The sequence below is a fragment of the Macrobrachium rosenbergii genome, chromosome 59 (genome assembly GCF_040412425.1).
Source record: "Macrobrachium rosenbergii isolate ZJJX-2024 chromosome 59, ASM4041242v1, whole genome shotgun sequence".
NCBI lineage: Eukaryota > Metazoa > Arthropoda > Malacostraca > Decapoda > Palaemonidae > Macrobrachium > Macrobrachium rosenbergii.
The window spans coordinates 18812008-18826278 of record NC_089799.1 but is presented as its reverse complement, the minus strand read 5'-3'; the positions used below and the strand labels follow the sequence as shown (position 1 = coordinate 18826278).

The 14271-nt window shown below is 40.3% G+C and overlaps 1 protein-coding gene across 3 annotated transcripts in view; it reads left to right on the top strand.

The window, feature by feature from the left end:
- The first annotated feature begins 4000 nt into the window (after positions 1 to 4000).
- LOC136837392 (integumentary mucin A.1-like) overlaps positions 4001 to 14271 on the top strand; it is a 66276-nt gene continuing 56005 nt past the window's right edge. For 2 of the 3 annotated variants that reach the window (XR_010852685.1, XM_067102160.1), the window contains exons 1-2: positions 4019 to 4155; positions 7082 to 7207. Coding sequence is in view for 1 of the 3 variants with exons in the window: in XM_067102160.1 (XP_066958261.1) it covers positions 4086 to 4155; positions 7082 to 7207 (196 nt within the window). In the remaining 2 variants the exon portion in view is untranslated. Of the gene's footprint in view, positions 4156 to 7081; positions 7208 to 14271 lie in introns of all 3 variants that reach the window. The other variant, XR_010852686.1, reaches the window with a different exon arrangement.

Genomic DNA, 14271 nt, shown 5'->3' with positions numbered 1-14271 from the left:
AACCGTTGCTCAAAAGCAATCTCCTCGTATTCCCGCGTCATAAAGTCACATGATTTCCGTTAGTTATATCCCTCGTGTTGTTACGAGAGATTAAACTCGGCATTCAGTGCCCAGAATCTCCGTTTGAGTTGGCGTTATCTTGTTAATAGAAACTTTCCATTAAGAGAGAAACTGTTTGGTTTTACTCATCAATTGTATATCACTGATATTCCTGACTCGTCTTCTCTCAAGTTTTTTTTCGGGCTTTCGAAAATGTAGGCGTTCCTAGATTGTGTTTTGAACAGTTTTGATGAGACTGCAGAGTTCAGCTAAGGAATAATGATGGAGAATTTTCCTGAAAGCTGTTGGTGAATCGAAAAGGTAATTTTGACAAAGCTAATAATCAAAGGAAGGATAGGATAAAAATTTTAGTTACGGGCAAGATGGATTAGCCCAAACCTTAAAGGTTCGGCCTGTTCTTAATGCTTTCACTGGTGAACTTCAAGATCTTTGAATAATGCCAGGAAATGGGTCAATCCTTCACCCCAAATTTTAAACATTTTAAACAGCTGTCACGAGGGCTGAGCAATACGAGGAATTATAATTGGTCCGAAATTGAGATATATTAGTCATAAATGTCCCAGTATCAAATTAAAGTCAAGGCGTATTGAACAACCAAGAATAAATCAATGAAAAATATATATTTGCATGTTGCTGACAACAAATCATCTGACAACAAATCATCCTAAAAAAAATAACACCAAATAAGTCTAATGTTCATTTTTACTGTTCTGATTAGTTTTGTTATCCCAGCAATCACAAACGCGTAGATGTTGAAAGTTTGAGTATATAAATGCAGGAAGTTTAACCAAGTAATATTTTCGTTTTATCGGATTTGAATAATATTGCAACGATAAACTTGGTTCGTATAAATACATCGAACATTGAGATTGCACCACGTTTGGACAATTCGCGTTCACTTCGTGAATGAAGAACATTGCTCACGCCAGCGAGAACAGAATTAGGAATAGACTAAACAAAAATACGAATAAGCAAGCACGTAACAAGATAGCCTTCAGTCTTGCACTGAACGAAACGTTTTAGACAAGAATGGTGTGCTGTACGCTTTATTTCTTTTTTTTTTTTCCTTTCAAAGTATGTTGCTTTCAGTCTTTCATGGAAAACTGGTAACGATTTTGGTGTCTTTAGGCCTATTATACATACTGTATAATACTGTATATTCACTAGGGCTACCAAAGCTCTTTTAAAAGTGAAGCTGAAGTTTATTTTTTAATTCTCCGTTTTATCCAGTCGATCGTCTACATTCGCTTGTCTTCTTTTTTCCCCTTACGTCCTTCAATGCTTCTAATACTCCATAGCAAAATAGTGAACTCATTTTTAAAGGCTTAGTTTATGCGATGCGAGTGGGCGGGCAAAGGCCACTTGCATGGAAAGCTCGCAATTTATCAACAGCACTTGCCTTGACTGCTTGCCTTTAAAAAATGAGCACTGATTACGTGCCTAGCCTTTCTGCTTACCCTCTGTAAATGTGTACCTTAAGTTTAAGGAAACTAATCAACTCGGGTTTCGGCAGCTTCGTAGTAGCTTTTTCACGTTGAATGTAGGCTACTCAGAATAATTAGCTTGCCAGAAAAATTAAAGTCTGACTCGAGTTCAAGCAGATTTATCATTAGGGATACTGAAATATATTCGAAATCAATCTATTGAATGTTTGTTTTTCCCAGAAAGAAGTTTGTTTGTAAATTTTTATTTTTTTATATCTTAGGAAAGCTTTAGGCCTATTGGGAACTTTTGTTACCTCATCATGAGACTAGCCGAGAAGAACCTAAAAGAGTTCAGAGGTTGGTTAAACAAATCATTTATAACTAATTTTGATTGCATTCTAATTTTGAAGCTTTCCTTACATTGGTAAAATCTCGAACCCAAATTGCAAATTATCTTGAAGCAACTAAAGGTAGTCTATTAAGTAGCTCTTACTGGATAAGAGGCAAATATTGTCTATTTGTCTTTTCGTTCCTTATAAGGTTGTTGTGGTGACACCTGCTGTGCTTTTGGAACTTTTTCAACCTCATCCCCATCCCCATCCCCAACCCCTCAACCGCAGGAAATGTTGCCATTTTCAAAGGTATCTTGAAATGATTCTGTTGTAAGCTAGGCATATGCTAGCATGGTCACCTGCTCCTGGAGCAGCCTTTAAAATTATTCAGGGTCAACATCCACAGAATAATAAGAAAGAGGACTAAAGACATTTTATACTTGCCGGAGCAATTGGCGCTAACTTTAGACTCATGTCTCGGCAAAATCGCTATTTTTCGTCTTTAAAATATCAGATACAATAGCCCCTCGGGAATCAAAGTATTATATCCACCCATTTCTATATTGCGTGGTCGACAAATTATATTAATAAACAATATCTTCGTGGGCCGTCTACTTGACGTTTACCAAACATAGATAAAAAGCCAAAGTAGTACCCTTTGACCAACATGCCATCCCAGGGGAACAGAAATTCTACCAGCATTTTTGTGACATGCTATTTATCATGCTTCTGCGAACGATGAGGCCTATTTTGAAAGTGTGATGATGAAACTGTGTTAACTAAACCCCCATCTAGTTGTCGTCCATTCACATTTTGTCACAATCGGTAAACTCAAACTAAGCGGTGTACAAAGAACCATTGCTTCTTGGTAAACGAAACACACAGCCATGTGATTGTTACATAGTATGCTGCAATATATACGATGAAGTTATTGACTATTTAGCCTATATAAAGTGAACATTATTACAAAAAAGCGGCATGCACCTATGCCTGGCATTAAAAACGAATGGCAGGTACTACAGACGAAATTACAATAAATTAATCATCGCCTCCAACGCATGTGACGCAAAGGGCTCCAGTGAAATTCCGCCTAATCTCCCAGGGCTGTCTCTTCCTTTTCATCACATTCTAGGAAATTTCTGTCATTTTCACCATGGTATTTTTTATCTCTATAATTTCTAACTCTTATCTTGCCTTTGATTCTTGATATTCTCCTCGAATCGACATAATCTCTTGAAATACAGCTGAATCGTCTCATCATGTCTAAACAGTGTGGCATCACAGATTATACAAGACTTATCTACAATCATTCTTTGGAATTCAATTTCACTTTTTGATTTGTAAATCCCAGCCAGTCTGCCTGTTGTTTTATTTGCCTTGTTTACCCTTTCATTAAATTCCAACTCAAGAGAATTGTACCTAAATATTTGAGATTCAGATAATAACACGTAGTACTAACAAATTAGCAGGTTACAAGGAAAATATCTTTGTTCTGCCATATTGGCATGCATGCAGAAGAACAGTATTGTGTTCATTCGGTACTGACGAATTTCCATTTCCACGCATTAGCTGTTTATTAAACGTTGCAGATGACTTAATTCAGAGGACTAATTTTGTCTTTCACAAAGAATTTGAGTGTTGCTATCAGCCTACGATAACAGAGACAATGCAGTGTTGTCTTTCTTCTTCTTCTTCTTCTTCTTCTTCTTCTTCTTCTTCTTCTTCTTCTTCTTCTTCTTCTTCTAGATTAAGGTATTTGCCATGATAAGGAGTTTCCTGTAGCAATATTCATATTTTCGTTGGCATATTTTTCAATAGAAGAGACAAAGAGATTTCAACTAAACTGGATGCTGAATTTGTAAAAAATATCCACATGGGAACAAATTTATATAATAGAATTTGACTTACAGAAATGAACACAAACTTTCCCGTTTAAAACAGGTAATCTGGAAACATAGCAGTGTTCAGTTCCTTTCGTGGATGGACGCGTAAAATTCCTGTTCGCGATGCCGTTGTCAAAAAAACGTATATAAAACGTCGTGCTGAACTTGCAATTTACGATTTATAAAATGTGTAAATGCCTGGGAATATAAGCGTTTTAACAACGTAGGAGTGTCAGTATTTCAAATCGCCCGTCGCAATACGAAAACGAAGCCACGATCAGATCGTTCGAACGCAATACAACACCCGGTATCAGGAATGCATCCAGTTCGCTGTGTCACTTCGTGAACCGACTCAGTAGTAGGTCACAAGGAACCGAGACGACACAATGTCGAAAACTATATTTCTCGTGGAGGCCTTATTATTTTTGGCTGTGGGAACGTGTGCTTTAGGAATAGGTACGTAGTAAACGCAGATTCCTTTATTTTCCGATGTTTTACAGTCTTTTAACGTTTCTGAACCGAGGAGTGCTTCGCGAAAAGCGACATCGATGGACCCTTATAGGAATTTTTCTCCTCTTGATTTCTTACCGGTATATTACGCAACGTTGCTTTTGTTCAATGCCTGCCGTTTTATTTTTGTTTAAGATTATTCTAGGCCCCGAATTATTGTTCTTCTCAGCTCTAGAAATCAAAATACCTCTGTGTAGCCGAGTTAGGACTGGTATCGTAGCTTAGGCCCCAATGTGCAAGGATAGCCTTGGTTCCTCCAGACTATTAACTTACTTCGTTTAAAAGTATTATTACGTTCTTGCATGAATAGAAACATAGATTTTCCCCTGATTTTTATGTGGATGCTGTAGATTTTCATTGTGATTTTTATGTGTTTAGCTTAACATTCAAGGGAAATTCTGATAGAACTACAGAACAGCTCTGCAAGGTATTAGGCTACCTTGGGAATTTACTTTCTTATTGTGTTTTGTTTGCTTATCAAGAATTTACAGTTATATTTTACTGTTCGAGTGTAATTAACCTGCATTTAACCTCAGAACTGATACGTCATTGTATGCTGGCCATCCTGGAATGCTGTCGCACGTACCCAGTGTTACAGGGACCATTTTTATAATGGGTTTCCCTAGCCAATCCCTTCTTGAACATATGGCTCCCCAATGACTTGCGCATGTGCGAAATCATTCCGTAACGAGCATGATAGTCCGGTCTTTCTCCCAACGATTTCCCCCACCCAAAACCCTGCGTTCCCAAAGGGTCCCCAACTGTGTCGGACAGAGATATGAGTTTATAATAGACCGACAATGAATGACACCACCTCTTTCATCAGCAACACTAAAAGTATAGGAAAAATCAATCTCCAAAGTAATAGTCCTTGTGGAGCTGTTCTGTAGTTTTACCTGAATTCTGTTATCCTGTTTCAGTTTTCAGGGCTAATGGTGTTTGGGACTGCCGCCTGAAACCAGGATTATGGGTTTGGAAGGATTTAGATAATTAAAGTACAGATACTTGACTAAGTATATTCTATAATAACTTAGCCCATATTCCTAGAATCAAAGAGAAGTACAGCATGATATCCTAACCTAACCTAACCTAATCTACCCTGTTAGGGGCTCTCACCGTACCTGGAGAACCTCTTAATCAATCTGACCAATAACACAGTAAATCATTGGTCATTGGCATTAATGTTAGCATATTGGCCATGTGTCGCTAAGAAGTACAGCGAAATATTCTAACCTAACTAATCTATCTTAATAGGAGCTCTCAGCCTCTCAAGAGGACCTCTTACCCAAATCTGACCAGATGCAGTAAATCATTGAGGATTGAGTTATTTGAACATCTTTGCCATTTGTCGTTGCTGCCATCACTATCCTCAAAGGAATTGGGCAACCCCTGGCTTCCCCCTTCTTCCTCCCTCCCTTATTTAGCCTGACTCTGATAATATTACCTATCATATTTTAGAAGTAGCCTTGGCAGTAAATGATTTCAGAATTGGAAAGGGGTTATCAGATGGTTTTAAAGTGTGTCGAGTGGTCTTGAAATTAATTGTTTGTTGGGGGTGCTTCATTAACTCATTATCATCTTCATTCATCATTTTGTGAGATGGTCAACAATCATCCTTCAGCATTATGGAAGTCCATTTTGGCCTAAAATTATTTTAATTGTATATTAATCATTGCAGGTCAAGGTCTGGTTAAGTTACAGCTCCCAAGGTCGTTTAATCTTGTTTGCATGCGTTCGGGTTGTTTCAGCTGTAAGTACGTTTACGTGCAAAATTGGTGCCGTGTTTAGTACCAGCCCCTTGGGGATGTACGTAAAACATGAAATAATAATGGTAAATACCATAAACATAACGTCTTACATTGTTTTAGATGTTACGGCCTAAAGTGACTTACGGCCGAAACGACCAGGACCGGTTTGCATAGCCTAGGCTAGTCTAAGTGATTAAGGACTCAATGTTTTGCAATTTTAGGACATTGGACCAGGACCTAATGCTTGACCCATTTGTTTATCCATACAAGAAGACTACAATCCTCAATATAAGTAAATATGATTGGTGGACGTTGTTGCCTAGCCCTCACCATTGTTTATAATGAAGATATCTGCTGATATTCACCTTCAGCAAAAAAAAAAAAAAATTCCTTTATACTTTTGTTGGTGCTGGTGGACTTACAGCAATATATTTCTGGAGGACTGGTATTAATTGTTTTATGTTTCTTCCTCTTACTCCCACTTTTCCTTTTAATCCCTTGGCTCACTGCAGACCTTGTATGCAATGCCTACATATTCAATTTTGTAATAGGCCTATGTCATGGTGGACACTTTGAGGCAATTGTCTTGAAGAACATTGTCTTGAAGAACATAATGTTAAACTTTTAATTACTAGCTTGAGTAGAAATTTGATCTTTTAAAGTTTTGAGTTTATGACTTGAAAGATTTTTGAAGTTACTCGTGCAGTAATGAGAGTATATTCTTTACTGTTTGTACTGCATGTCCTAGGCTTTTTTTATGAGAAATAGTGTAAATAATGCATTAATAACTAGCATCATTTATCTTATTTTGCTGATTACTGTTCTGTATTTATTGATGAAGAATATACCTCAGGAATTTACTTGTGGGTCATGAGGAAAAGGTATCATTAGATTGGTGGCATAGTTTTTATGCTACTGTGGGTTTGGTTATTTTGCCTTTTTCCCCTTCTACCGAGTATCTTTCCTTTCCAGATCCTTTTGGTGCATAGACATAACATTTTTTCCAGAACTGGTCTGGTTTTCTGTGGAAAAGTAGCATGTATCATAAGCACCATAAACATGTAAATAGTAATGACAATTATATGTCATGTAATACCTTTAAACCAGTTTTTCCTATTTTACAGATAACTGTACATCTATAATTGATTGTGGTGATTGTCAAAATGCCAATTGTCACTGGGTGCGCTGTTACTCGGATGGGCCATTTTGTCAGAAAAATGATGTAGGAGAAGGTTGCCAGTTATTACCATGTATGTGTTAATGAATATAATCTTGGAACAATGCAGCATGTTTGTATGGTGAAGAAAGGTTCGAGGCTTTTAAGTTATCAGAGTTATGCTGATATTAAAACAGTATGCTAACACACTGATATGAAAAAATGATATGCGGTATCTATTTATCTATCTTTATCTTCTGTCCACTTGGGAGCTGGGCTTAGCAATAAAAATTGTTTGCTATATCTCTATATCTATCATGATTGTTGAGCAAGAAAAATTCATTCTCGCTCACCTCTTGTATAAGATTGTCGTTCGCATGAATGGGAAGCTGGTAAAGGAATTACTAAATCTGCTCTAGCTAGTACACAATACCTTTGGTTGCTTTGGCCAGATACTTGCTAACTCTCAGCTATTTCTTCCACTTTGATTTACATTTCGTTAATAATTATCAGTGGCATCTTGTTTAGTGTTAGTCACATTAGTAAGAGAGTGGAATTTTAGGTGTAAATCATCATTAAGGTACAAAAGAAATACAATAATTGTAAATTAGTTTTCATATTCTGTCTTATTACTGTACTAAAATTTTTCTTTTTCAAGCTCTAATTACTACTGCTTATTTTATGAAATTATTAACTTCTGTTAATGTTTGCCTGTAGGTTTACTGATTACCAACCCACAGCTTAAGATTGTACTTGTAATAAATGTGATGTATAACCCCCTTTTGAATTTCATAAGAAAATGCTTAGAAATTAAAAATTCTGAAAAAATTTCATCAAATCTCTTTTGGAGTTTGGCATAATTTACAAAAACTGTGGCATAATGCACACCACAATTTGGCACACTTTCTTAATTCATCTTCTAACACTATGTAATTCATTGAATTTTTGTTTGCTAATGCAGGATATCAACTTAGGACATTTTCTTTGAAGAACACTTTTTACAAAACTTGTGCGATTTTCAATATTGTACTGATAAAAATTTGCAAGACTTAGAGTGCAGTAATCCCTCATCTAACTGCACTCCCCATATTGAAAAAAATGGTGCAGATATGAATACAAGTGCAGATTTTGTGGGAGGATGTGTCAATCTGAGATCTCAGGGTTTAGATAGATGGAAAGAAAAGTAACTTTGCTCAGCCGTACAAAATAATTGAGCACTTTACAAACTTTTATCGGCTGAGTGAGAATGATGTGCGCTGGTTGTCTTGTTCATGAGTCATACAATATACCCTTTATAGAAAGTGTGTGATTCTGACGTAGATTGATGTGGCAACGTGCCCATAGTCAAGGAATATTTCTGGAAATACAAATCTTTCATACTTCATTACAGTAAACAGGTTTTGGTGCAGTAACAAGTATTGAAATTAAGGAAAAGACCCTTTTATTTACCTGACAGTTACTAGCCAAGTTTTATGGAATTGTGTATGCAACTTAGTTGAAAAGGTAATGATGCAGAGGTGGTGTGGTATTTAGAGCACAATAATACAAAAGCACCCTGACCTTGTGGATTTCAAAATGTGCATTACACAGTTGACACTAATGAAGCTAGAAAGTGGTTCATGAAACAAGCAACATCCTGTAACATTGCATTCAGTACTGCTTGGAGATCTAGAATTCTTGAAGGCATTGCATGCTTATGGTCTGCAAGAAGAAATACCTCTTTTCATCAGTTATTTTTATCATTCTGGTATTTCCATGTCAAGGGTGGCAGCACTATATATCAGAAAAGGTATGCTAGGAAAAAAAGATGTTTTTATGTAAGTAATTTACCCAGTAACTGCATAGCTATTAATTTCACTTGTTCGGCAGCTCAAATCTTGAAATTTTAAACATCTAACTTCCCTGGTAGTTATATATATAGCTTAAGTCCCTGACGTCACGGCAGAATTTCAAAACTCGCGGCAATCGCCGATCGGTAGTCAGGTGAACCACCTGTGCGCCTCTCTACCCAGGTACCTGGAACCATTCCAACTATTCCTCAGATCTTCCCTGCCGCTGTGTCGGTAACATCGATGGAATTTCGCTCGTAGCCTGTGTTTTCACAACTTATTTTGGTGAAGTACACTTTGGCTTGGCTTTCGCTTGTTCGCTTTTGGATTTTCTTATAACATATCTATCTTCATCGAGTGTGAAAATGTGTGTGGGGATGCAAGCGGCTTGCTAAAGTCTCCTTGGATCCCCACTCAGTATGTCTGAAGAACGGGAATGGAAGACCGGCTCAGAAGAGCCAAGAGTACTGTATCTCACTCTTCTTGATATAACCGGGGAATAGTTAATTCTTTTCCCCTTGCTAACTATCCTATTGATCCTTCTCCCGTAGTGGTAGTCTCTGAACCCCCTACTGAAACAGGTAAGGACCCAACACTTCATGTTTTTGTTGGCGGCCATTCAGACCCTGCCCCAACAGGTAAAATCCCTCTCAGAAGACAGGGATAATATGTGATCGACAATAAGAGATCTAAAAAATAAAAGTGTTAATATGTTGTTAGTGCAAGTGCAGTGGAGGTGCGGCCGCTCGGTCCTGTTGCGCTCCTAGTCCTGGACCTCTTCCAAGCTCACCAACCCCTGTGAGAAGGAATGTCGAAGAAGCGAAGGGAGGCGAGAGGCTTTAGTTACCGAGCGGTCGTCCCCTCGAGCGTACCTGTTGACGCTTCCCAGGACGCTCACCCTCGCCATAGGAAAGGCGAGGTTAAAGTGTTTTTTCGTCCACCAGTTGCTGTACGTCAACCGGAGGAAACTTTTGACCGATGTCGCACAGGCGGCCAGTTCTCAAGTAACCTCTAGGTTTGGCGGGACAACGAATGTTAGAAGTCTGGACGCCAGGACTCCAGGAGGAAGTCAGGGCGACGCCAGGGCTTCAAGAAGCTGGACGCCAGGACGCCGGGCTTCAAGAAGCTGGACGTCAGGCGTCGAGAAACTGGACGCCAGGACTTCGGGCGTCAAGAGGCTGGACGCCAGGACTTCGGGCGTCGAGGAGCTGGACGCCAGGACGTCGGGCGTAGAGAAGCTGGACGCCAGGACGTCAAGTGTCGAGAAGTTAGACACCAGGATGTCAGGCGTCATTAAGCTGGACGCCAAGACATTAAGCTTTAAGAAAATGGATGCCAACACGCCAGGCGTCAAGAGACTGGACGCCAGGCGTCAAGAGACTGGACGCCAGGCGTCAAGATGATATTTTGAAAGACGTCTCTACTTCCGTCTTCGGAAAATCGGAAAAAGAGAACGATAATATCTTGCATTCTCCTGTGAATCCTATTGTAGAGATTTCCGACGAAGACAATATAAAAGGCCATCAGCTTCCATCAGACTTGAAAAGACTTATGAAGCGATTTTCGGAAATTTTTTCCAGAGAAATTTAACCTGACTGCTCCTCATTCCCCGCCTTCAGAATTTACTCTTGCGAAGGCGTCTAAGAGGGCAGCATTTACGAAGAATGGATACTTTCGAAGGAGAAACAATGAAAGACAGCCTTTGTTTTTCCTCCAACCAAACTAGCTCAAGGTCTAGCTTTTAGTATCAAACTAGAGAATCGTTCGGCCTCGAAATACCTGCCCCTTCCCAGGAAGGAAGATGGAATTATTCAACACGACTGACATCAAGAACTCATATATCTGATGTCGTGTATGGATAAAGGACTCGGATATAGTTCCAACGAATCTACTGCATCTTTCTCAGCGGGAATCCTGAAGAAAAGAACCCATCTTTGCTTTGCTCTTTCCTGGCTAATGGGGTCACGTCCAATCAAAATCAGAACTGATTTATACCCCTTTTTTCCTCTCACCTCTTCTCTCAAGATTTGGTAAAGAGGACTTTTCATCCTTGGCCCAGAAAACCACGTAAGATTTAATATCTAAAAACAGCAAGAAAAGTCCTACCAACAACTTTCATCGCTAAAAGAGTAAGGCTGAGGCTCCTGTGTTTCAGGTATCTCAGCCCTTTTCGTGGTCGACCCTCCGATAGAGGTTCCTCTAGGGCGGGTAGATGAATGGCAACGAGAAGAGGCTCTACACAGGGAAGAAAGAGAACCTGCCTTTCTTTTCCTGCAGACTGAGGTAGGAGCCAGACTGTCCAGCCTGAGGAGGCCCCTATACTAAAAAGACAATTAGACTTTTCTGCCAAATGCAACAACAGAACAAAGGCAAAGGCTTTATAGCAACAAGTGTCTATGATGTTGCAAAAGGAGACCAGACAGAGAGTTCAAGATCCGAATTCCCCATGATTCTACATTCGGTTATTCCTGATCCCCAAATGCTTGGGGGTTAGAGACCGGTGCTAGACGTGATTGCACTCAACTTTTCTGTGCAATAAACAAAGGTCGCTATTGAAACGACAAAATCGGTTCTAGCAGCTGTCGGACAGCATGACTGGATGGCCTCACTGGACCTCCAGGATGCGTATTTTTACATCCCCATGCACCTGTACTCCAAGAATTTTCTGAAGTTCGTCCACGGGAAAGGTTTTCCAGTTTCGGTCTCTTTGTTTCAGCCTAAGCAGATGGGGATGACGTCTGGCTCTGGAGTCGAGATCTCTCAAGAGCAAGTTACCCAATATTGAGGGACGTCATGATAAAACTTCATAGAATTCAGGTTGTAGCCACTGGAGCAGCCCGGAGCTCTTCCCTTCCAGCCCCAGGGTAGCTTTCCTACTAAGAACAAACGTAGACAGTCCTGTTCAGTCAGGATACCAGGCTGCAAGAGCGTAACGGACTCTGTGCTGCCTTTCGACATCCTCCTCTTCCTCCTTAGGATTGGTACTCGTCTGCTGAACCCTCTCCACGATCCATTATTGACGATGAGGAGGAAATAATTGCCGTAGCTGAGGCTTCCCCAACCTGTCCCCAACAGCAGGAAGCCCCACATATAGCTTTAATATAAAATATGCAGCAGACTTTGTCTTCCCTGGTACAAGCGTGACAACCAGGCAAAGAGAAGAAGGATAATAGACGTCCAACTAAAGCTTCTAGATGTCCAGAAGTTTAAGACGCTGAACATAGTGAATGAAACTCTAGACGCTGGATGCAGTGGCGTCAAGCATCTAGGAGTGAAACATCATGACGACAAGCGTCAATGAACCCAAGACGTCAAGCGTCAAGGCATTGGACGTCAGGACGTCAGGCTTCAAGATATTGGAAGTCAAGACGTGGAGGTAGCTCAGGACGCAAGATGCACTGGCATCAAGCGTCTAACAAAGATTTTCACAAGGATGATTGCCAATGTAGCAGGTTTTTTCTTCACTCGAGAAACATCAGAATCTCCTTGTACTTAGAAGGCTGGTTCCTCAGAGCTCCTTCCCGCACACTCTGCCTGGAGGATCTTCAGACCACGATTTAGGTATAGAAGGAATTAGGTCTACTGATAAACAGATAGAAATCTCAGCTGATCCCATTTCAAAAGTTTCTATACCTTAGGATGAAGATTCAGAGTCAGGATTTTCGGAATTTTCCGTCTATTGCAAGGACGGGACAAGCCTTAAGAAAATTTCAGGACTTTATAGACAGACATGCTCGGTGAAGGAATAGATGAGTCTGCTGGGGACCCTTTCCTTGCTGATACGGTTGTCTCCTTAGGGAGGTTAATTCTATGCCCGTTACAGTTTCATCTAAATCAGAACTGGGACAAGGAAATAGAACTGGAGACCAAGTGCATCCCCATTTCGGAACCAATAAGGCCGTGATTTACAGTGGTGGAACGACCCGTCAAGCTCAGGAGGTCCCTTTCTATATTAGAGGAACCCAGACCTAGTGTTGTTATCCGACACGCCGGACTCAGTATGGGGAGCAACACTAGGGAAATAACAAGTCTCGGGCTCCTGGTCCAGAGAGCAGGAGAAGTTAAACATCAATTAGAAGGAACTAACTGCAATCCTTCTATCTCTCAGGGAGTTCGAACACAGTGGAGAACAGAGAGGTGCAGGTCAACACCGACAACACGGCAGCGTTGACCTACATCAGCAAATAAAGGGGCACTCACTCCAGGTCTATACGAGACAACAAGAGAACCTCTTCTCTGGGCAAAAGAGAAGAATGTCAAACTAGTAACCCGCTTTATCCAAGGGGGAAAAAAAAAAAAAAAAAAAAAAATGTGAGGGCGAACATTCTGAGCAGGAAATCAAGTCCTCTCAACAGAATGGATGCTACATCAGGACGTGTGCAGTAGCATGTGGTGACTTTGGGGACGTCCTTGCATAGATCTCTTCGCCACAGCGCAAACGAAGAGGCTGGAAACTTACTGCTCTCCCGTACCAGATCCCGGGGCTATATACATAGACGCGTTCCTGGTGGACTGGTCCAACTTGGACGTGTATGCATTTCCCTCTTTCAAGATAATACACAGGGTACTGCAAAAAATTTGTTTCACACGAGGGTACCAGATTGACCATTGTGGCCCTTTACTGGCCGACAAAAGATTGTTTCACAGAGGTTCTGGAATGGATAGTGGACATCCCGAGGAGCCTACATCAGAGAGTAGGTCTACTCAAACAACCTCACTTGGAAAGATATCACCAAAACCCCTAAGCATTACAAGTAACTGCCTTCAGACTATCAAAAAACTTACAAGAGCTACAGGTTTTTTCGAAAGAGGCGGTTGGTGCTATAGAAAGAGTAAGGAGGTCATCCACCATGAGGGTATACAAATCCAAGTGGGAGATATTTAGAGGATGGTACAAGAGCAACCATGTGTCCTCTTCCAGTACCTCTGTAACTCAAATTGTGGACTTCCTTCTACACCGTAAGAGGAAGCTTAATTTTTTCCTACCTCTACCATTAAGGGTTATAGGAGCATGATGGCAGCAGTTTTTTAGACATAAAAACTTAAACCTATAAAACAATAAGAATCTCCAGGACCTACTCAGATTCTTCGAAACTGCTAAGGAGAGAGTACAGAACTCACCAGCATGGAACCTAGACGTGGTCCTGAGGTTCCTCATGGGGAGTAAGCTCGATCCCTTACAGAGAACATTTTTAAGAGGACCTCATCATGACAACTCTTTTCTTGTTCAGTTTGGCCACAGCGAAAAGAGTTAGTGAGATACATGCTCTCAGCGAGAATATGGACTTTAGACAAGACAAGGCAATCTGCTCACTGCAACTAGGATTCC